The sequence below is a fragment of the Epinephelus fuscoguttatus genome, linkage group LG13, assembly GCF_011397635.1.
Source record: "Epinephelus fuscoguttatus linkage group LG13, E.fuscoguttatus.final_Chr_v1".
NCBI classification, from domain to species: Eukaryota; Metazoa; Chordata; class Actinopteri; order Perciformes; family Serranidae; genus Epinephelus; species Epinephelus fuscoguttatus.
This window is the reverse complement of record NC_064764.1, coordinates 42,454,464-42,479,214: the sequence shown is the minus strand read 5'-3', so window position 1 is coordinate 42,479,214 and position 24,751 is coordinate 42,454,464. Positions and strand designations below refer to the sequence as shown.

At 44.9% G+C, this 24,751-nt stretch overlaps 1 protein-coding gene across 5 annotated transcripts in view; it reads left to right on the top strand.

Annotated features, from left to right (window-relative positions):
* Positions 1-21,899, top strand: part of sema5ba (sema domain, seven thrombospondin repeats (type 1 and type 1-like), transmembrane domain (TM) and short cytoplasmic domain, (semaphorin) 5Ba) — a 265,659-nt gene extending 243,760 nt beyond the window's left edge. For 4 of the 5 annotated variants that reach the window (XM_049594061.1, XM_049594057.1, XM_049594058.1 and 1 more), the window contains 6 exons: positions 3,760-3,930; positions 6,910-6,984; positions 7,504-7,641; positions 10,869-10,913; positions 14,558-14,763; positions 19,319-21,899. In XM_049594061.1, coding sequence (XP_049450018.1) covers positions 3,760-3,930; positions 6,910-6,984; positions 7,504-7,641; positions 10,869-10,913; positions 14,558-14,763; positions 19,319-19,495 — 812 coding nt within the window. In that variant the 3' untranslated portion in view covers positions 19,496-21,899. The remainder of the gene's footprint in view (positions 1-3,759; positions 3,931-6,909; positions 6,985-7,503; positions 7,642-10,868; positions 10,914-14,557; positions 14,764-19,318) is intronic. The other variant, XM_049594062.1, reaches the window with a different exon arrangement.
* Positions 21,900-24,751: the final 2,852 nt, after the last annotated feature.

Below are 24,751 nucleotides of genomic sequence, written 5' to 3'. Positions count from 1 at the left end.
AAGTCAGAACTTAACCAGGTCAAAGTTCCTGTGACTGAAGTCCCCAGCTCTGCTGTTAAATCTGCGTCATCTGATTCAAAGTAAAGTTTGTGGAGTTTGTGAGCAGCCAAACAAACAGCCTGTAGAACGGGTCATTGTGAACATCACTCAGCCTCACAGGAGGACGGGCAGACTGTAAGAGAGTCATAAAAGCAGCTGTCAGTCAGGTAGGTGGGTCGCTCAGTGAGTCAGTGAGTCAGACACTCGGCCAGGTAAACAGCCAGTTAGTCAGAGAGTCAGTCAGGCAGAGCGGCGGCTGGCTGTGAGAGCTAGTCAGAGTTAAGTGGCCACAGCGTGCTTCACTCCCAGTGTCACACTAATCCACTCTGCTAATAGAGTTTTTTGCAGCACTGTGACGTTACCTAGCAACGCGGCCACTCTCAGTCAGTCTGACGGACATCAGCCACTCAACCACCCAGTCAATTAGTCAGTCACGCTCTTCTGATCAGATCAGAAACATTAACAGTCCCCACGGAAAGACTGAAGCGCTGCTACAGAGGTTCAAAGTAAAGACACAGTGGGCGAAAATCAGGAAGAGACTAAACCCCCAAAGAGACATTTAATACAACTATAGGACGTCAGACATGGGAAAATGCACAATGCATCATGTTACACCATAAAAGTGCTCAGTAAGGACCATAGGAATGTGGCGAAGAGCTCAGGGTATGACATGGCCGAGTGTTTGTGGGACGTGCTGGTAACCCCAGAGATATCGCAGATCCACGGTGAGGCGTCTTTGGATCAGACTTGTCTCTGACCTGTCGAGACAGGGCCTCTCAGGGTGACATGGTGTCTGGCATCAGGGCGTTGGCAGCAGATCCTTTGAGTCCTCCTGCTGTGAGGTGGAGAACCAGCATGGATGCTCGATCATGTAGGAATCTGGGGAATTTGGATGGCAGGTGAACTCTTAAGCTCTTTGTCACATTCGTCGGGCCGTTCCTCAACAGTTTTAACGGTGTGACATGGTGCTGGAGGAGCCACTGCCACTTGGGAGTGCTGTTACCATGAGAGGGTGTAGTTGGTCTGCAGCGATGTCAGGTGGCCTCCACATGAATGGCAAGACTCAAGGTTTCCTAACAAAACTTTGCATTGTAACGAGATAATTAATGTTACTGACTTCACCTGTCGGTGGTTTGAATGTTTTGGCTGATGGGTGGATGCAGTGTGACCAACATCAGAGCCCAGCAAGACAAAAACAAAACTTCACATGAGTGAGTATGAGAAGAAAAAGAAAACTTTGAAGAGACAGAAAGTGTCTGCAGGACATCCATAATTTTTTCACAAATGCGGTGTAGTCTCCCCGAGGCCAGCGCCACCAGCTGGACTCCAACAGGTTGGTTATAGCCTGTCAGGATCAGCTTCATCCGGCCTGGTGATAAAAGTTCTGCACTCGGCAGCTTTTCCCACAGAATTACAGTCTGTGTGTGTGGTGGGAACTGACTGAGGAGAGGAGGGAGTTCTGGCTCTGTGATCACAGAGCAGGTCATGAGTTTCTGTTTTCCTCAGCAGCAGTTTGTTGTGTTTGAGTTGTAGGATGGAGAACTGATCAGATGATCAGTTTGTGGTCGGATCAGTCAAAGATGATCCGTGGATTAGATCAGAGGTGCGGCTGCTGCAGAGCAGAGTGAAGGCAAACTTTATGACCCAGTGACGGACCGCAGGGTGGATTCATCTAACGTACGTTCATTTCTTTATGAATTAAAGAAGAGCTAAATTTCACTTTTACTTGCTCTGGTGTTCTCCTGCTCCGTCTGTGTTCAGAGAGTGTGGCGCTCTGAATTACCAAACAGTTTTCCAACAGAGCTCCAAAATAACTCTCCAGCTCCAAAAATAGAAAATCAATGTGGCGGCAAATACTGATGTCATGGTGGGCCGCCACAAATAAATGATTGTGTGAGAAACCCTGTTTGGGTGATATTACAGTACATTACGTACCCACTGCTTGGTCAGATGACGGACACGACGATTATGAACTGACATGCAGCAGCAGCAGAGTAGCAGGTAAAAGCATCACCTATCACATGATCAGAATAAGGAGAGTTCAAAAAAAAAAAAGACGATGGCGGAGGATTTGGTGTCAAAGTGAAAAGCCAAAGCACCTATTTGGTGTTGTTTTACCTGATAACGTTGAGGGTAGAGCAGTTGGAGGTGTGCAGCCTGTCTCCTGCAGCTCTGTGTTTGTCAGCTCACTGAACGCTCCGTCTTGTTTCATTGCCCCCTGAAATACTTCACACTGATCCACTGTCAAACAAATGCCCAAATGACTGTTGTCTTGTTTTGTTGACACATTTCTGATACTCTCACCTACAAACACAAACTTTATATTAAGTCATGTCATGTTTCACCAGTTAAATGTTTTAAATGTTCAGTTTGCATCAGCAGTAACTTCACACAGCGCTCTGCAGAATCTGAGCGTCATCAACACACATCTTTTCTTGTTAAACGTCCAGTGTAATCAGTTTCACCAATGTTGTTACCAGTTTATTGACCAGTGGGAAAATGTCCTCACCGTGGCGTCTATAGTCTGCACACGGTTAAATGAATTAATACATATTCTGTGTCGGGGTTAAACTCATTTTGGGGTACATCCAGCTGTTGCAACAAATACACACAGATAACACACAACAAAATCAAACTAGCAGAGCTGTTTACTGAGAGCAGGTCCAAGTCTGTCAGAGTCATCTCATGTCCCAAGTCCTCATTAGCAAACTGTAACGCTGGGTTGAGACTTCACAGTATCAGCCTTAGTGTAGCCCGACACGGCGTCGTACAGTGTCAGCTCAGATCGTGAATGACATGAGTGTCATGTGCCATAATCCATCGTTTTATCCTGTGTAGTGTGTCACAGTAGACAACAACAGCCGCCATGTCTTTGACGCCTCACGACGTCCCAACAGAACGTCTAGCATGTTTGATTTTCTTTTTGTCTTCCACGTCACAGCCGTCACTTTGACCAATAGGAACACAGAGCAATCTGTTGCCGTGGAAACTGTAGGACAACAACAGCCCAGCCTTTTAGATATTTCCTGTAGGGACGTTAGCACACAGAGTAAAGAGGAAACAGCAGAGGCACTTTATCAACCCGCTGAGTACTGCCATTAGCATCAAGCTAGCAAAGAATGTTCTTTCTTCATAATGGAGGATATAAAGGAATCAAACTCACAGATAGTGTCTGGGCCTTTACTCAGCACAGCTGCAGAGGCTACCAGCTGCATCTCAAACACACCACACCATTTATCACTCTGGTTAAGTTTAATCAAACTCAACACTTCCTGTTTCTGTTTCAACTTAAAAGCTGAGAGAATCCCCTCATTTTCTAAAATGGCTTTTATTGTGAAACATTTGCAGGAACTTCCTGTGGAGGATTTGGTGACTTGTATAGTTTGCATGCGGTACTGACACTTTTTATGTTACTACAGTAACAGATCAGCTGGAACATGAACAGACACAGTGACTGACATAAGAGTAACAATAATAGGACCTGAATAAGATGATGACATCACACACGTCGTGAAAAGCGACCAGTGATGATTGGTCCTGGACCAACACCTAATCTGTCATGTCTGTAAATTTATGACTCTCCAGTTGTCTAATCTGACGTAGTCGCTGTCAGAACAGACAAACGTGGTGTAGTCTGAACCCGGCAGAGGTTGTGATGCGCATCTTTAAATCCTAAACATTAAAATGACCATTGTTTGTTTGTTTGTTTGTTTATTCCAGTAAAGGGTGCGTGGTCCTGCTGGTCGTCCTGGTCTCAGTGCTCGGTGGGTTGCGGCGGCGGTCACTACCAACGCACACGCTCCTGTAACAGCCCTGCACCCACCAGCGGAGGTGACATCTGCATCGGCCTGCACACTGAGGAGGCCCTGTGCAACACACACACCTGCGACGGTAAGGTCACACACACAAATCCAGAATCTAACTGCGCCGTGCCTCCACTGCTCCGGGTCCTTTCATCACACCTCCACGCAGGCCACCATCTCCCACACCGAGTCATTTGTGTGTCGTCCCGTTCTCTAAATTGCGTCTTTCATCTTCTCCTAATGAATAAAGCAGGTCTTAGATAAGAGGAAAGATAAACAGAGTCCTGCTGAGAAAACAGCCCGGCCTCCCACCATGTCATGTCCTGCTGTGCTGCTGGAGCGCCCAGCGCCATGGCAACCTCTCTGGAAAGCTTTAAAAAGAGATCAACCTGTGGTGTCGTAAAGAACATACGGAAATATTACATAATGTGTCTGAAGTTCTGAATCCTTGTGAACGCAGTGTTTCCCACAGAATCCTGTTTGTGGCAGCAGCTGCCTGACGGAGGGGACGGTATGTGATGAACGACCCCGCTGACTGACGTCTGACAGTGACGTGACGGCAGTTCAACACAGGCTGTTTTAAATACGACTGGTCTATCTAGTAACATTTCTCGCCACATACAGGAGCCATTCCACTTGCTCTTCCTCTCCTTGCAGGTCTCGTACTCACACAACTCAACACAAACCCTTTCAGTCCAGCACCTCAGGAACCAGCAGTAAGCCTTCAGACATGGTACCTAGACCCTCGTGTGTTCAGACAGTCCTCTTAAATGTGGGCGGGGTTGTTGTTACTCACTGCTCCGTCCAGCACTCGCTGTATTTCCTCATCAGCGGTGACACAGATGGAAGTCTGCACCTGGTTTATCGTCCACAGAACGAGGCTGCACGCCCACATTTTCACAACAAAATAGAACAGGCTGCAGTGAGAGTCTCTCTCCATGGGATATTTCAAAAGGTACCATGTCTGAAGGGTTACTGCTGGTTCCACAGGCACTGGACTGAAAGGGTTTGATCGATGTCCAACTTTCTGGATCTTCAGATTTATTTACAGAACGATTCCACAGATTTTGTTTATTAATGCAAAACAGAACATTTCACAGTCCGATCATCTGAATTACAAAAAAACAAACAACTAAATCTCATCTGGGTGTTTAGCCAGTGTTGTTTCACCTGCTCAGGTTTCAGGATATTCAGTTTTAATATTTCTGCTTCCACCAATCTTGTTCCAGTCATGGATCTCGTAGAGAATGCCTGACGAAGGTCTGATCTCCTTCGCTACCTTTTTATACTTATCGTTTAATTTTCGTACACATTTAGACAAGGACAATTTTTGTTTCCATCAAGTGTACTATGGTGATAAACAGACTTCAGTTTGAGCTACACAGACCACAGAAAAATTACATTCATGATTTCAAAACCAACAAATCTTTCCAAAATTACTGCCCCAGTTACTTTAGATTAGGGCTGGCACTAAATCTGATTTTAAATACACAGTTTTCGTTGTTCAGGATAACAATATATAACCCAAAAGATAATGTCTACAGCCACAACTATCACCGGTGCAGAGGCAGCGATACAGTGCACATTTTATTGTCTAATAATGTTACATATATTTTTCACATGAGGCACTTCACCTGCCTGAGCAGAGGTAACTGGGCTCAACCCAGGACAAGTGTTTCAAGTGTCGAGTGCTGCGACAGGAAAAAAGGATTCAGTGGACACATGGCGCCACCAGGTCAAGCGTACCCTGCTCACTGTGGCTGATTTAGGTAACAGAGAAATCATGCAGAGGTTATTCACCCACTGACCAACTGATTGATTGAAGAGTTGGTCGTATTTCAGTCGACAACATGTTCTTTGCTTGATTACAGCCCACAGAAATATCAGACGATAACACAAGAAGACCTGTGGGAAGTTAAGTCAAACAGAAGCTGCTTTGACACCAAAGTTTGGTGAAAATAAATCAGGTGTTCTGATGGTTTTCAATTTGAAGGTTAGCCTTGCTTTTCCCAGAGTCTCACACCATATGATGATGAGGTGTGAGATGTGTAACAACGCCCTCTGTGCCCCCCCCATCTATTCCCATTCTGCTCCACAAGGACACTGAAATATTCATGAGAGATCTGCTGCTAATCCACTGGAAGACAAAAAAAAAGTCCAGCCTGAGAACTGAAATAAGAATTCAGGTTTAATATCAAACAGCTTCAACGTTTTGTCGCCTCGATGTGATTTTCATCTTTTCTTTATTCATGTTGCTGGAAAAACAAAAATGTCCTGGACAAATATTCATCGTCTGCGTGTGTGTGTGTTTCAGAGTACGTGTCCGCCTGTGTGTGTTTGTGTGTGTTTGTGTGTGTGTGTGTGTTTGTGTGTGTGTGTTTGTGTAGTGACGGCTTGTAGTGCAGATGATTTCTGCCTGAATTAAATAGCTGTTTCCCCTTAACTGTCCTTTTCCTCAGCTGCTTTTCATTATGAATCAGGCCGCCTGTCATTCACAGGCAGAGTAACGCGTACAGTTGGCCGCCCTGGTAATTACACACAAAGACAGGAAAATAGCTTTTTTTTTCTCTCTTTGCCGAGATGCTAATCAGCCTCCTTTATCAGGTTAATGTTTTCCTGTTTGACGTGGACCAACACGTCCCGTTGGGCCTGTGCCGATCGACTGTCTGCTAACAGCCTCTCCAGCCCCGATCCGTCTCTGTGTCTGTTGGTTTATTGACAGGCACAACATCAGTCACCTATCGGGGTCCTCCCGGTGCCGCCGTCCTCTCTGCATTCATAATTGGAGGCACAGTGGCTGTCAGTCACAGGGATATTTGATGCCCCTGTCCCAGGTCATTTGATTAAAGTTTCCAGCAGTAATGGAGGACAGCAGGAAGGGCTGAGGGGATGGAATACTAACGAGGAGCCTCAGGCCTGATGGCGTTCCTTCTGACTCAACAGTACGATCACGCAGGTCGACCGAGTGACAAAAATAAATGGGAATAAATGAAGCAATTAAAGCGGGCTGTATTGGTGCACGGTTATTAAACATGTTTGAGGTGGCCGGTGTGTTCTGTGTGTGTAGATGGTTGTGCGGCGAGAAGGGAGCAGATGGTGGAGACAGAGCAGCCTGCCGGTGAGCGCCAGACTGATAGGAAAGGTAAAGGAGGCCTGTCCTCTGCCGCCACTCGGGCACCCTCTGCCAAAACTGCACACTTGAGAGCACCCTGAATAACAAAGCAGCTTTTTCATCAGCCTTTCATTGCAGTAGCCTGTGCTCCTTTACTCTGTGCTTTTAGATCCAGGGTGAAAGAGTGCAGCGAGTGCATGGTTCAAAGGGAGACGCTGAGAGTTGGGAATTTTCTCTTTCCTCTTGGGTAGGAGCCTTTGTTTACTGCTCGGTCGGCTGCTGCGGGGAAACGGCACTAAAGCTTGGCTCGGGAGACAAACATCTCCGCTATGCACTAAACAAACTCTCCACGGGTTTACTCTTCCAATCCTGTTTACATCACAAACACTTTGTGGTGTGTTTGGGCTGTTTGGCTGGCCGGGGAGGTTAGTGGCCGCGGGCACTGACAGCTTGGGTGGGCGCGTTGGTTTCCAGGACATCCGGGTTTGGTGTGGCTTTGTTTTTTTGTCTGGGTTTGTATTGATTGCTTTTTGTTCTCTCTGTGTTCAGGTGGCTGGATGGCCTGGTCGCTGTGGTCGGCCTGTGATGATTCAGGATTGCAGATGAGGAGTCGGGTGTGTGGCGCTCAGGGCAACACCCCCTGTGTCGGGAACAGCACTCAGCGCAGAGACTGCAATGAAATACCTGGTGAGTCGGTCGGGTGGAGCTGCTGTGGAAATGTTCACACTGGTTTGATATGAAGCCAAAACACTGGACTGGAACAATGAACTCAACATTACCACCAGGTCTCCCACTTGACTCAGCAGCTGCTTCTGAATGGAGCATAATGACACCGTGTCCCAACAGCGAGCCAGCGTCTGGCTGTGGTGTCACATTGTGTAACATTAGTGCAGAACGCTGAAGGGCTCCGAGTCAGATCTGTTTGTCTCAACAGGTAAAAAAAAAAACAAAAAAAAACATCTCAACGTGTCAAATGTGCATTTAGACGACAGAGAACGCCCTGTTAACGACTACATTTCTGATGTCTGAAGACATTTAGAAGATTAAAGCTTCCATGCCATTGGTTGGCGTCAACATCACCGCCCCTTTCTGACATAGCGCCTGCGTTAGACTCTACTGCGCCTGTGTTGTGGTCATGTGGGCTCTTGTTAGTGGGTAGTTGTGGCTGCATACCTTTCACCTGTTTTCTGCACAACTTCAGTTTAGTATTTGGGCGTTTTCTGTCGTCTTAATGACGTTCCTCGTGCATTGTAGTGTTATCACACTGAGCAACAGGAATACATGGAAACAGGGTGTCCGACCAAAGTAGAGTCACGTCCAGAATATTAACACATGAGAGCACTTGTAATTCTTGAGAGACTGACAGCAATGTCTCCATCTTGTCACCCTCATAAAACACGTGAACTTTCTAGTAAACAAGCACGTGTGTTGCCCCTCCCCCTCCCACCTCTACTGAAAGGCTCGTTTGTTTCTAAACAAACTTTATGTTAATCATGTTCTCATATTGATTAAATACAGTTGGATTTAGCTCCGTTTTAGCTCAGACAGAGTCCTGCACCCACCCATAAAGCTCCGTACCAGAACCAATCTGTGACCTGTCATTATGTGTAAGCCAGTCCCTCACATGGAGCTGGTTCTCCGTCTCTTTGACTGGATGGTGGAAACATTCAATCACTGCCAGGTTAGGAAACATGTTAGCATGCTCCTTCCACCACCATCAAACCTCCAAAGGATCCCAACTCCATGTAGGCTGCCACCTCATCCTCGGGCTGCAAAGTGTCATGGCTGGAGTCCTCCACGTCGGTGACCAATGTGACCACGGGGTCAAAGGTTACACTGGTGTCACTGACTTTCAAAATAAAAGGAACTCAAAGTATTATACAGATACTGCACATCTTTTTACTGTGTTTTATTCTGAAAAATATAAAACAGATTTTTGTTCTCACCTGCTGCACGCCCACCCAAGTCTCGGACCTCCAGCCGCCCGCCTCCGCCTTGATTAAACGCTGAAAATAAAATAAAAGAGGGAGACAGGTTTTTCCTATTTTATCTTACTTTGTTTTATTTCTCCCTCTCCTCTCACTGGAAGCGTCGGACTTCCCGCCTCCCGCTCCCGTCTCAAACACAGAGGTCTCCCTGTCCGCAGCTGAGCACCCACGGCACACGGCCGGCCTGTTAAATAGCCTGTAACCACTGTGTGACACAAACTCAGTGCTTTGGTCATTTGGTCAGCCTAACATAGCGCCATCTTGTGGGTCAAATTACCTATGTCAGCATTTACCTTGGTCTATAGGTCGCACCGGTCTATAACCCGCACCCAACTATTTAGATGAAAAAAAAAAGGGGAAAAAAGTGCAACTTATACACCAAGTTTTACGGTACATATTTTCACCTGTTACACAGCTTATTGTGAGTTACCCGTCGGCTAGGACAGGACTCTGCTGTCAGCGGGTTGCTGATGAAGGTTACTGTTTAATCTGCCGGTTCAGGCCGTTGGCACAAAATCAAACCAGTTTAAACTCGTTCACCTGAGCGGAGCAGAAAGAAACAGAAATCGACTGAACTGTGAGTCAGTCACCTCTCAGATACACTCTGTACCTGCAGCCTCCTTCAAAGTCGCCATAAAGTTCAAGGTTGGCTGTATAAAGGTTCCTCAGGTGCGATGCCCTTTTGGCAGAGTTTTGAGGAGACAACTTGTTTCCTTTGTTGCCCTGAAAATCACCAAATACACTGTGAGCTTCTCACTGTTTCCTCATGCTGCTGGGTTCCTCTGTCGGGAGGATTTGTACCGTGCTTCAAACAGAAACGTGAGCATTTGTATTTTCTGACATGGAAAGCAGAGAACATGATGTGCTCGCCATTGGAGCGGGATAGCCTTGTTCCTTTTTGTGTTTTCCACCTTAAGGTCATGCTTAGGGCAGGAAAGAGGTCACAATCCTTCAGTCCTCCTTTGGTTAAATATTCCTCTGCAGCAGCAGTTTGTGATTTTAGGACACGTTCTGTCTGTCTTTGTCATGTATGTACAGTATCATGCTCAGTTAGCATCATCATCCTCATTCACAAACATCCATACACACATTGTTTCTGTGTGTGTGTGTGTGTGTGTGTGTGTGTGTGTAGCTGGCATCCTCTGCGTGATGTGCACTAAAGTCATCTGCTTCTGTTAATTAACCATAATTAAGTCCATGTGAATCAACAAGTCAGCGGTTGACCCCGTTGGCCCGGCGCACCTTGTTATGCTGATGACAATCTCAGAAAGTTTCTCCTGAAATGATCTTTCATGGCCTGCCAGCAGAGGCCTCTGCGCGCCGCGCATCCCTAATGAGTCCAGACGAAGGCGATTAATATTAATGGGTTGTCACAACACCAAATCACATCTAATTTTATTGCAAATTTCAACGAGGCGATGGATGGATTTGTTAAGGTCACTCGCAGAGGGGAGGCGTCTGTGAGGAAGCTGAAAAATTAGGCCAAAAAATTAATCAGGAGATGTGGCGCTGCAGTTAAAACAGCTCACACACACACACACACACACACACACAGATCAGCTCTCCCTGCTCTCGTCTTTCCTTCGAGGATTTGTGGGGCACAGAATTCGCTGTAGCTGTAAATGATTGTCCTGCCGTGTCTCTAACAGAAACTACAGAGGCTGTATTTTACAGCAGAGATGTTTTTTCACTCAACAGATATTTTTCTACAGAAAAAAACAAACCTCTCTGTGGAGCTCTTGTGCAACGTTTTAAGACATTTCAATTTCTCATTCACTGTTTTTGTTTCTGCATGTGTCAACTCCCCTGATGTTACAGTCGATGGCTGTGTTGTGTTCTGAAGGCTGTTTCTGTTGTGTGTGTGTGTGTGTGTGTGTGTGTGCGCGCATGTTTGTGTCTGACCCTGTGTTCCTCTCCTCTCTGCAGTCATCCTCCCTGCATCTGGTTTTGATAAGGACCAACACTGCGGAGGTAAGTGGATTAACAGCTGCCTTCACTTTGTTCCTGTTTGCATGTTAACGTCTGCCCCCGCGTGTTTCCACAGATGTCCGTCCATCACGCGTGTTCTCATGCATCTTATGTACATCTTTATGTGCCTGTTTGTTTTAATGTGTCTTAGTCAGAGGAGAGGAAACATCACATAAACTGTGATGTACCTCGACCCGGACAAAAGTTGCCCATCTATTGGATAATTGCAAATTGAGTCCAATTTTCCTCCGTGTGCCAAGAAATTACAAACTCACATCAGACTGGAGACTTTTTTCACAACCTCCTCTGAAAGCTAAATTACTGACAGGGAGCACAGAACAGGAAGAAACAAACCAGGGTGCATATTTTTGTCCCTGAAAAGAAGAAATCATCACACAAAAACAAAATTACTGAAATTGTGGACAAAAACATGAACAAGACTCAAAACATGCAAAAAATAACAGCCCATGTAAAGTTTAAGAATCTGTCAGAGCTGCTGTAACTGTGCAGAAGATTTGTTTAAAGGGACAGTTCCTCCTAAAATCAAACATACATGTTCCCCTCTTCCCTGTAGAGCTGTTTATCAGTGTAGACAGTTTAGGTGTGAGCTGCAGAGTGTTGGAGATATGGGCCGTAGAGATGTCTGACTTCTCTCCAGTGTAACAGAACTAGATGACACTCAGCTTGAGGAGCTCAAAACTCAACATCAGTGTCTCTGTAGAGAAATCATGACCTGGTTACTCAAGATAATCCACAGACCTTGTTGGCAGCAGTTTCATGTAGGAACTATTTTCGTTCTACGAAACTACGCCCACCAACTGTATCACTGCACAGAAGGAAGTGTGCATCTACTGCTAGCTCACCAAGCGAGACAATGTTACAGCTCAGCTGAGGACACCGTTGTTTATAATCTCACGCTGTCAAAAGCATGCACCTCTTGTCCATGAGTTGATGCACACTTCCTTCTGTGCGGTGATACAATTGGTGGGTGTATTTCAGTTTAAATAAAATAGTTCCTACATGAAACTGCAGCAATAAGGTCTGTGGATTATCTTGAGTAACCAGGTCATGATTTCTCTACAGAGACACTGATGTTGAGTTTTGAGCTCCTCAAGCTGAGTGTCATCTAGTTCTGTTACACTGGAGAGAAGTCAGACATCTCTACGGCCCATATCTCCAACACTCTACAGCTCACACCAGAACTATCTACACTGATAAACAGCTCTACAGGGAAGAGGGGAACATGTATGTTTGATTTTAGGGTGGACTGTCCCTTCAACCTGACAGGTTTCTCACAGCAGCCTCACACAGCCAGTCAATATCCCCTGAGCTCAGCTGAGTCAGATACACTCGTGTCAAAGTGTTATACAGTTAGATTTGGTGTAAAAGGCTCTTTGAAGGAGCTCTGAGAGAATCTAAGAAGCAGCGAGGATCCTGCTGAGAGAACTAATCCTCCTTTCACACATACATGGACAATATTTTAGCTAAATGAACCAAATGAAACGCTGAGCTGAGGACGAGGTTCTGGTGCTGGAGGGATGAGAGCAGCATCAGGATATCAGCAGAGGAACAGTGATGAGTGTCAGGTGACACTGAGTGAGCTGTACACTTGTATGAATCACTCTGTTCTCACCTGAAGTTATTTAGACACTGTTAGTGCAGAGATGAGGAGAAATGTGACGATGTTCCCAGGTTGAAAACTGCAGGAAAAACCAAACAATAAATCAACGTTACTGTGTGAGTGAAGGAGACAAACTGCTCATCATTTGTTCTACTGAGTATTTTAAAGGTGTTTTTTCCATCGTCTTTATTGGACGGCTCAGAGTTTAGATACAGCCAGAACATTCAGGTGGAGACACACAGGCATGACATGCAACAAATGCAGGAACTGAACTGGAGGTGTTGCATTTTAGTGTCCTCAGCTGCTCTGACACCGTCGCCCTGACAACCGCCTACCTGCACCTTCAATACCCAAAAAAGTATTTTTAAAAGCAGCTGCTTCAGTCCTCAGCTGTGACAGCAGGCTGTGTTCAGGATCACTGAACTACATGTAGTTTAATCACTTGTTTAACTCTAATTTGCATTAGTTTGGTGGCAGTTAAATAACATTCAGGTCCCAGCAGCTCTTCAGCTTTAACTCCTTTGGGTCGTGTAGTTTATTAAGTCATTTATAAACTACGTATTCACAGTTCTCTCATGATGGTTTTTGCTACACAATATGGAACAACACCACAGTTTACTGGCCACAGCTGTCAGTTCATGACGATCACCTGGACTTTGACTAAAGTCACGTCAGGTTTAAACCCAAGATGTTTGATTAAATACTGTAAATTTCCCTTAAAGTAAGGCAGTTTCCTGATTTCACCCAAAGAAATGCTCCCTATTCTCTACTTAAAACAAATCCTCAGCAGCCTCAGTGAGGACTGACCTGCCCTCGTCCCTAACTCAAACACACCGACACTTTGCTCACTGTCAGTTCAGCTGTGGCTCCGTGTGAGATTCACTCAGATTGTGACAATCTTCATGATGTAGTTTAACTTTTTGAAACTAGTTTACTTTGACAAGCTGGAATTATTTGAGAGTGGTGAAGAAGTTTGACAACTCTTCACTGAAGTAGCTGGTGGTTTAATGTTGTTTCCCCGACACTGATGCCAGGCGGCTGCTTCAGTGAACGTCACTGGCATAAGTACAGACTAGCTTGTAGCTTCACACTGTAGCGAGACAACAGGAATCCGTACATGACCAACATTTCTGCATATTTGGAAAATGTACCAGACATCTGAAGTTTGGTAGAAATGTCATCCCAGTGTTCCTGCTGGTCGTCCTTATCAGATGCTCGCACTGTGCTGTACAGCGGCAGATATTGAGACACCAACAGTATCTTGTTTCCTTTCTGCTTTCATGATGACTGCGTTTTGATCAGCCAAAGCCAGGCTGCGTCCACCTGAAGTTAAACACCATATAAACTGTACACATCACATGGGTGGCAGCCATTTAATACCTCCCCTGTCATGTTTGAAACTGCTTCCCTTCTGCCGCCTAACGTGTGTGAGCAGGGCGCGACGGCTACCTCATTGAACTGCTGCGGCTCGCACGTGTAGTGTTCACACAGACGGCGCTTCTGCTGCTGTAACAGCTGTATCTCCACGATTCAAAGCTGATCCTGCACAAATCTATGGAGCCGTGCAGCCGCTGCATCGTCAACAACACTGTCCTAAATTTATTTGACAATAAAAATCCTTGTGTTCACACATGAAGGGATTCTGTCGACAGGAACAGTCAGAGGGCTTTTATTTTGAAACAAACACAGGAAGTGTTGAATTAACAAGAAATGTCTGTGACAGATAAGACATTGAAACTGTAGTGAATACTACTAATACTTCATTAATCGCCATCGTTCACACAGGCAGTGTGGCCTGGGAGTGATCAATCAATCAATTCAATCAGTTTTATTTATCCTCACTGAAATGAGTGGAGGCAGGAAGTTAGCGCCCTTTAACCTTTAGGCCAGCGGACACCTTTGCTCCACCTGTTTGAAATCTGTGCTCTTGATCTGACTCAGAATGTGAGTTGAGGTAAATTTGGGATGTAAATAAAGTCTCTCAACGTGATAACATCGGCTAACACGCATCCTCTTCATTTCCCAGCGTTCACCTCCATCCACCTGATCGCCACCGGTGTTTCCTGTTTCCTGGGGGCGGGGCTGCTGTCCTTCCTCATCTACGTCTACTGTCAGCGTTTCCACAAGCCCTCACAGGAGTCAGCCGTCATCCACCCCACCACCCCGAACCACCTCAACTACAAGGGCAACACCACGCCAAAGAACGAGAAGTACACACCCATGGAGTTTAAGGTGCGTGACCACTGAAGGATTGTGTGAATATTATGTAGATAAAAGTCATACAAATGGAAATGGAGGCAGTATTTACAGGGCGGCACACACAATGTAAATGTTACAGATTCAAGGGCAACGTGATTCATGTTTTATTTAGAGCCTTTATTCATGCATTTATCTCAATAGAGCGCTAACCACAGAAGATGAATTACTGTTCATTTTTATTCCTCCTTGCTCTTATACAGAACCTATAGGCTTTAATCCGTCCTACCTGCCCACAAACCAAATCCTTATTAATGGGCCCCATTAGCTTTCCAGCGCTTTAGTCAGCCCTCGACCTCCCACTGCTATCGCTCCACTGTGCGCTCACATTTACACAAAGTCAAGAAACTATTTTCACCAGAGGCTAGTCAACTTTAAGTGCAATTTTATGTCCTGTTCTCCAAAACTTGTGCTGTTTTGTTCCCTAACTGTTGATTAGTTAAAGTCTGGGAGATTATTATTGATTTTTCTGTCTCTGTGAAGTGTGCTAAAGTATGCTTGAGATAATAAGCTCTAGATAAATGAACTTAAAACTTTTTTATGACCTGAAACAGGGAGTTTAATCTTTGTCTCCACCATCTTAAGTTTAGTCAGTGTGGAGGCTGCAGTCAGACGTTTCAGGGCACAGAACAATCACTCACCAAACGCTTATTGTTCTATTTTCCTAAATGTACCTTTACACTCCAAAGTAGAATATTCTGTCTCCCAGACGCAGCACGTGTTATCAGTCACATCCTCCGAAATCTAAAACTGCGCCCGTATTACCCTGAAAATCTCCAACAGGTCTCCGTCCCCTGATGACACTCTGAATAAACACAGCAGCTCAGATCATTAAATATTACAAACAGATATTTCTACATCTCTGTCAGACACATGATGAATTAGTCCGATAAGGGAAGAGGAAGCCACAGAAAACCAGACGGGACTCAATATGCCACAAATGCAGACAAAGAGGTGAAGTACAGAGGAAACAGGGCCCGTGGGTGTTACTCACCAGTTTCATCATGATACACCAGTTGGGAACCACTGACCTGGAGTTCCTTTTGTTAAGTTACTTTCTTACTCTTTATATTTTAAGAATAATGTAATGTATGCATGACTCTGACATGTTGGTCTGTAAGTTGATGTTGTTACTCTTCAGTTCGAGTCTGGGTGAGCTAACCAGAAGTGCTGCTCTTTCGTCGGTTATCGCTAGTAACGCCGTCCTAACAGCGTCTCTGTGGAGACGTCTCTACAGTCTCCCTGCAGGTCACAACAGTGCAGCAGCTTTAGCATTTGAGCTCTGTTCACATCGTTAGCAGTGTCAGCACAGCTCGTGGTGCTAACATGGTTAACAATGCTTAAAAATGAAGCTGCGTACTCACCAGGGCGACCGAAGGGTGGCCACCATGTCTCTGCAGCAAAGCTGTCCTGCCATCAGGTTGGTGTCACCAGCGCAGGGTGGGCGCCATGTTTCCACGTTAGCGCAGCGAGCCGCCTGTAACTCACAGAAAATGAAAGAAAAGGCAGAACCTTAAGATTTCAGCACCTGTAAATGGTTAGCTCTGTGAAAGGTGGTGTTCAGACTCGCTGGGTCAATGAGGCGCTGAACTAAAAGCAACGGCGTCTTTTACTTTACGTCATTTTGCATTTTTTTCCTTAGATATTATTAATGGGTGTCAGGCTATTGAAAGCAAAATTGCGTGCCGTGTCCAGGAATGTCCCAAACACAAATAAGTAAATACGCAGATAAATACATGACGACACACGGACAGTGGATCACAAGTGATGATTGAGAGGAAGTACTTCTGAGTGAGTCTGCTGGTTGTCTTTAGGACAGTCCTGCGCGGTGCGCCCGTCAGCAGGGATTCCTCTCCAACATCCCCGTTCACCTGACACTACGTCAGATCCCACTAAAGCGTGGCAGGAATGTGTCGCCACCAGGGCGCATCCCTGTGTTTTTGATGGTGTCGGCCTCCTGGCACTTGTCCGGGCTGTTATTGTTGTTGCTGTGCGGACGCGGCGCTGACAGCCATCGTGGTGCTGAGAGCCTGAACTCATTAGCTTTAATGACCAGAGGGGGCAGCCAGACTCTGCTGGACGTGCAGCCGATGTCACCGTGCAGCACTACAGCCCTGTTTATCCGGCGGCTTCCCTCTCCTCCAGGCCAATTTATGATGCCCGGCGTTGTGTATTTCAGCGACTCTAACCTGATTATCTTCCTGCCTCGGTCCCCAGAGCTGTTCAGATGGATTACATTAGTCTAATGCTTCCCCTGGAAAGTGTTTCACCTTATGTTCGGCTTTTACCACAGACTCAGCAATTGCATTAGAATAAAATGTGGGTTTTAGACTTGTTTTTACTTAAGAGAGCTGCAGTGAATTCCCACCATTTCATATATTAGTGTATTGAGTATGCTTGACATGAACTAAATTAAATTTGTTAAATTGGTTTGCTTTGGTTATGAATACACTTACAGTGCAGGAGCTATAACCTCAAGCACAGTGGAGGTATTTTACTCACCTGTGGGCATGAATTGCTCATATTATTTTTTACCTCCTACATTAAACAGCGCGGCGTCCACACAGCGAAAACCCTCTATCTTAACAAGTCCGTTCTGGCTTTTAATTGAGTCCTGAAAATGTATTTTCTGAAAACATCCTGCAGCGTATTTACCTACATATTAAAATGCTTCTTAATAAAGAAACTTAAACATGACTGGACACATTTTTCTCTCCACTACCAACATGTGCACCTCATCAGAAGAAAGTAAATATTTTAAAAGTATTTAGTAACATGGCAAAAAATGTCAAACATCTATGAGTCAGTGTTTCTCAGATGTGAGATTTTTTTTAAACATCATTTTAATGGGGTGTCGGTAGCGTAGTGGATAGTGCCGGCGGCCCATGTACAGAGGCATTGCCTCGCTGCAGCGGCCGTGGGTTCGAATCCAGCTCGTGGCCCTTTGCTGCATGTCAGTCCCCACTCTCTCTCTGTCTCCCCATTTCACCTTCTGTCCTGTCAATAAAGGCAAAAAAGCCAATAAAAGAACATCATTTTAATAATTATACCATGATATGTTTAAGGGTTTAAGGGCGGCACGGTGGTGTGGTGGTTAGCACTCTCGCCTCACAGCAAGAGGGTTGCCGGTTCGATCCCGGGCGTGGGAGCCCCTCTGTGTGGAGTTTGCATGTTCTCCCTGTGTCAGCGTGGGTTCTCTCCGGGCACTCCAGCTTCCTCCCACAGTCCAAAGACATGCAGGTTAATTGGTGACTCTAAATTGTCCGTAGGTGTGAATGTGAGTGTGAATGGTTGTATGTCTCTCTGTGTCAGCCCTGTGATAGTCTGGTGACCTGTCCAGGGTGAACCCTGCCTCTCGCCCGATGTCAGCTGGGATAGGCTCCAGCCCCCCCGCGACCCTCAAGAGGATGAAGCAGTTAGAAAATGAATGAATGAATGTTTAATTAAAAAATGCAAATATAAGTTCAATAAACCAGATTTTTTAATTCAATATTCACATTTTCAGTGCAGTTGTTACCTGTTGTAAACTGTCGTAACAAGCACAATCACATTCATGTTTGTCTCTGTAACCGTGACGTCAGGTTTGACACTAAATGACAGACAAAAACCAAGAAAATGGATTTGTGGTCAAAACACAGCGACAACACGAGGGTTGAGGATCAACAAGAATCTGGTGATTAACCACAAATTTTTGCATCTAAACAAAACACAAACGCATCAGTCATTTCTTACACCCCAAATACAGCTGAGAATAACTCCTTATATAGACATTTGTTTTTCTACCCAAAACATTTTTGCACTGGTAAATCGACTGAAAAAATCTTTTTAAATGAGGTGCAACACTAATATATATGTGTGAGCGTGTTAGGCTGATAGGGCTGGGGTAAAATAATCAAGTCAAATCAATCCTTTCCACAGATCTGTGAAGCTTTGACTCTTGCTGGTATTAAACTGGTCCCAGGTGGTGCTCATAAGTCCTGTGTGTAATTTATCCTGGCTGAAATGTGAGCAGAGCAAATCTCTGCTAGCTGCTAGGCTAATTCATACAGTGTAAAATGCCATAGGCTTGTGCTAATAACGTTAGCATGTTGTGTTTGTGGGGAAAATGTGTCCAAATAAAGACAAGTGTTTGTCTGCGAATGCTGCGAGTTATAGTGAAGCTGAGTTGTGTTTGAAACTGTCTCTATTATGATGTATTTTACTGATATTTTAAAGTGTTTTCCAGTGAGGTATTACTGAGTTTATATGGTGACTTTGCCGTTGTAAACATCAGTGGAAACAACTTTCAGTTACATTTAAAATATTCACTTCTATTTCTGTTCTTAATTCATTCTTTTTTTAAATAATTTTATGTCTAATTTACAACATTACTTCTCTGAAAATCGTTTCTATGCAAACAGAGCTGGTACCGTAAGTTAGATGTCCCCAGTTGAATGGAGATCTTGTGAATCGTTATCAAACCAATGAAGGGAATCACCAGAATCCCCAGCCCTGCAGGCTAACACCTCTTTTCTCTCTGCTGACATTCCAGACACTGAACAAGAACAACCTGCTGCCAGATGAAAGATCCAACTTCTACCCAACGCCGCTGCAGCAGACAAACGTCTACACCACCACCTACTATCCCACAGCACTCGGCAAATACGACTACCAGCCCAACTCCTCCCCTTCGCCATGCAGGACCTACAACCAAAACAACAACAGCTGAGACAAGCCTCACGACCGGCTCTCTGAACCCCCCTGCCAACGGATGCCGCCCCGCTGCCATGGTGACATAACTGAACCGACATGAACTGAAACGTTTCTCAGAGCTCGGCCAGGTTCCTGTGTTCATCATCGCCCCTCTCCTCGCCCCCGTAGTCTCTTCCACATGGTAGGGTTTGTGTCTTTAAGGGCGTTTCTGGAACTTTCCATCAGGAGCTGTGGGTCTGGACGACGAGGCCTGTGTCCTGGTGCAGTCTGGGACTTATGCAACCAGCTGGGGGTGTTATTGTAAGGGCCTGATGGGATACAGCAGAGTAAACTCTGAGCTTCATGCCGGAGTCTAGTGGAAAATTCTAGCAGGACAAGTTATGGCTTCAGACAGATTGCTGCGACCACACCACCTCAGCGCAGGTGCTGAGTTCACAGTCCTCAATTACAGAGACGAACATGAACAGAATATTAATAAAACAAAAAAACATTTCTCTGGATGTGGGTCACTGTTTCACGCCTCTCCATTACTAACCACACTCTCAGCCTGTAATGAACTTTGAGTCCCTCGACAACAGAAGCAGTTACCGAGAACAAACGGCGCATATCCTCGTGTCCTTGCCGCACGGCGCAGAGCGAGAGAACAACACAAGAGAACACTCAATGAAGTCGATGATGAAATAAATTAGAGATCAATATCAGCCGGGTTGTTGGGGGCGGACGCTCGCCCTCCAGTGTTGGTGTTTCACGTGACAGTAAAGATAAGAACTTCAGAGTCACTCAAGTTTTTCGGACGGCTGTTTGGAAGACACACAGCATTTGTGGACAAGGACATTGAGTCGTGAAGTCAGAGCAGGGGGGATTATGGGAAGCGGTCTGAACTGTACATAAAGCTTTGGGAATGCCTTGGTTGCCTGTATGCAATAGAGGGCAGGGGCGAGATCTGTTTTCTTTCTATTTCTTCTGTTTAATTTGTTTTCCCAGGATCAATAAAGAACTTCTGAAAGGGAATTGATTGATTCTCCAATCGATTCTCCGATGGATGCGTCGATTCTACTGAGTGCTAAATAGCTCGGTGGTCATATCAAATATGGCCAGTGTGCTGAACAACTGGATTGGGTTTTCTATGACGGTAGAATAAGCTAGTAGACTGGCACTTGTTCCTTTTTTATGTTTGTTTTTTAAGATATTTTGTTTCCAACACGTTGTAGCATAGGAGGAAATATTTTGTTAAATAAGATATAGCTGATTAATTCTTGTTTTCTCTAATTTCACGTCACTGAACCAACACATTCCTTCGCTTTGATTTTTCACACGTTTGGTACCCGCTGCATCTTCAGTAGAGACGCTAACACAAAGAAGAGCGACTGTAACGAGACATTCGGCCTCTGCTTGAGAAGAAAACAGCTAAATTACTCTCGCTTAGCAGTTTGCCTGTGTGACATCAACATGAGTGCATGTGTGTGTGGATGTGTGTACATGCAAACACATGTACTCTATCTCTGCGTGTGCGTGTGCCTGATGGAGCAAAGGGGCTTGCTGTATTTTGTACAATGTAAATGCTTTCATACATGATTATATACGAGGATGTTTGTTTTCTCCTCCACATCCTGTCGTCGCTGACACTCCGGCATTCTACTGTTTTTCTATCTTTCATGTTTAAGATGTTAATCATTGTAAGTTAAAGCATCGCGCCTCTTGTCCTGTGGAGGTGGAACTGACACTATTTATAGTCAAAGCTTGGTTTATAAAGGGCATTTTCACAGCTATATTTTATTATTATTATTGCCTGATTGATGAATGCTAACCCAGCAATGCTTTTCAGTTCAGCTACTGTACATGCACGAGATGAGAGCTCTATCTGTATATAGGAGCAGCCCATCTAATGACCCTGCAGAGGATGGTGTAAATGTATCTGTATATTGTATAGCTAACACTGTTTGTTTAAAAAAAGCCTTATAGTTGTTTAAAAAAAAGTGCAGCAGCTAAGTACACACCAACCATGAGGTTTGTTTGGGGACAGAGCTCCACGATGTGACCGAGCGCCCGCGGCTTCTGACCTCTCCCAGCTGCTCAAATATCAGACTCCCACAGACACATGAATCCAGACTGATGATTCCTCTGTAGCACCAGACACTGTCAAATATTAGAGACTGAAAACAGTCACATTTAAAGCAGAAATTACATTAATGTGATCTAAACGTCGCCTCTATTGGCCCCGTCTGACAGCCGTGATCTGATTGGTCAGTTGTGAGCTCTGTCCCCTGCGATGTGAGGCTCTGTGCCCTTCTATGCAACTTACCAGGTGTACTGTTAGACCTGTCATGTAGACTGTAATCACTGCCTTTTAGACACTGTGAATTTTTTGGTACCCTATATTTTTGTATATTGTACATTATAAAGGATAATAAACCTTGATGCCAACACATCAGTGGGCTCTGTCACAGTTTCAGTTTGGGGAGGAGTTTTAGATGCCGTGGTTTGGGCTGACACGGTGAAGGGATTTCACCTGCAGCAGTCAGTGGTGTCTGTGTCGCTCTGCAGTTACACCTCTAAACCACTAGTTGGCAGCAGGGTTTCTGTGAAGTGCTGTAAAGTTTAAATGCACTCAAAACACACGTTAAACACACATTAAACACACATTAAACGTGACTTAATAGAGACAGTTTCAAACACAACTCAGCTTCACTATAACTCGCAGCATTCACAGACAAACACTTGTCTTTATCTGGACACATTTTCCCCACAAATACAACATGCCAACGTTATTAGCACAAGCCTATGGCATTTTACATTGTATAAATTAGCCTAGCAGCTAGCTGATATTTATCACACACAGGACTTGAAATGCTGTTTTACTGGAGGCTTGTTGATGGTCAAACAAACACACAGGGGAAGGAGGCACAATAAGTGGCACAGCAATTTTCTAGATAAGCAGCTTTGGTTGTGTCTGGTTGCTACGATACAGAATATCCGCAGGAGTATAACTGTCGGCACAAGTTAGAGAACTGGCTGTGGATCATGGGAAAGCTAAAGTACGCAGGCAGAGAGGATGGACTTCTGGTAACCTTTAATAAACATGGGACGTTAATTTGAAAGCTCACAGCTGAAGTCATTTTGAATTAAGTAGGTAATTTACAATGCTACAGTGCTGCTAACACTTAAATGCTTCATAAATCAGTTATAGTTTTGTGCTATTTTTTATCAGGTTTATAATTCCGTTTATCAATATTATGCTGTTAATTCTGTAAGGTTGAGCTAAAACACTTCCTGCCCCAGTTTGACCAACCGTCGCAGTCATTTGCACAGGACAACTGACAATATCAGTAATCACGTAATACGGTGATGTTTTCTGAGCTGTTCATCGTGCTGTGAAAATCTCACATACAGCTGCAACCCACTTGGTGTAAACGCAGTCAGAACTGAGCATGCTCAGTGATGGTTTGTTGTGATGATCGTGGCTGCTGGAGTTACTTCCTGTCAGTTCATTGATAATCTGACATGATATCAGACTGTGGCTACACATAAAAATAGCAGCCGCAGCCGGTTTACTACTGGCGAGGTTAGTTAAAGCTTCACACATCTGTAGGAAAAAGCGTCTATTAAAAGATCAATCTCAGATTTTATGAATCGATATCAAGTCATTCAAATGAAGATCAATATGAATCAGATGAATTGATTAATTTAACCCAGCTCTACATGTGACAACACAAGAAGCTAACGTCAGCTAAAACTGGTGTGCACTCTCGCTGTACGTTCCCCTCTGCGTCTCCGTCTCTCCTCTCTGGTCACTGGTTTCTTATTTGAGGCTCCAAAATGGAAACACAGTCTGCGTAAGGGCGTCAAAGTCATGTTCAGCCATTTTAAATATCACATGCACTTCAAAGCGTACGCATCAGATCCTTTTTTTGCCGATATCTGATTTGCAGATATGTAACAACTTATTTGATCAATAACCAATAACAACACAGATATATCCACTTTTTCCCACCTAACTTCAGTGATCATCATCAAGTCTCCTCTGCAGTGGAATTAACATATAACACATGCATACTGGTGACGGCCAGCAGCAGATGGAGACATGAAATACTGTTCAGTGTGATATTCAGTCATTGTGCAAAATAAGAAAAAACATGTTGGTCAATTCTGATTTTCAAGCCGATATCTGCTGATACTGATGATGTACTGATATTAACATACATCCCTCTCTTTCAGTGTGTGTGTGCCACCCTGTCCTTTAACTGTGTGTACATCCTACACTACACAGCAGTTCAGTTGAGCCAAACTCTGAGTCAAACATGCGTCACACAAGTGCATCTTTTCCCTTCATCCCCAGAACAAATGATTGCGGCGCTGGAATCCTTTGGTGTATGAGAAGAGGAGAGATGGATGGCACAAACGAGCCAAGTAGTCGGGGTGTGTCCAGCAGAGTGCCCGTGGATCACTGCTGGTGCCAGTGGCCTAGACACCAGCGCTTTATCATCTCACCACAATGATTCTGCTGCTGTGCAGAAAATCAAGATCAAAGCCAGCGTAGAGCCGCTGTCACAGAGGACAGGAAGAGACACTAAATAAAATCTGATAAAACACTGTGTACACTCTGTCTGTAGCCCGCACATAAATAAAGTGCATGGTATTTTACTCTGGAGCAACTATATCATTGGCTGTCAGAGGGCAGAGCAGCCCACTCTTCATCCCTAAAATTCATACACACTCCTGCCTGCCCATGAGTTCACGTCTCCCTCCAGTATATGTCCTCCTCATTTGGTTCAATGCAGGCCGAGCTGTACCTCTCAATTACAGAGAGCAGCCTCTCCACAGTTTTATTAATGGTCGCAGTGAAAGCATTAATCAGTTGGTATTCTGCTGACGGACAGATGCAGTGATCGGCACGCTGGCAGGCAGCCAAGAGGAAGTCGCCAGGAGGAAGCTGTGGGCTGAAGGAGGCCACTCAGATAAGATGGGAGAGGAGTCAGGGAGGAGACGGTGGCAAAGGAGTGGGAAGGACGCATGCTTGGCTTTTTAATTCAGCCTGTGTGTGACAGTGAGGAATGAGAATAACACCGAGGAAAACAGCAGCCGGGGCTGCATGATGATCACTGATATTAATGAGCAGTTTTGTTAAAACAGAGATACCAGCCATGTGAAAAATGAGTCAGCATCTTGGACGAATGCAGCGCCGCACTGAGAGCCACATTAATCATGAATTATCTTGGAAATTATTGGCTACCTGAAAGCCATTGTTTACAAATTTGTTAACATTTCAGAGGAT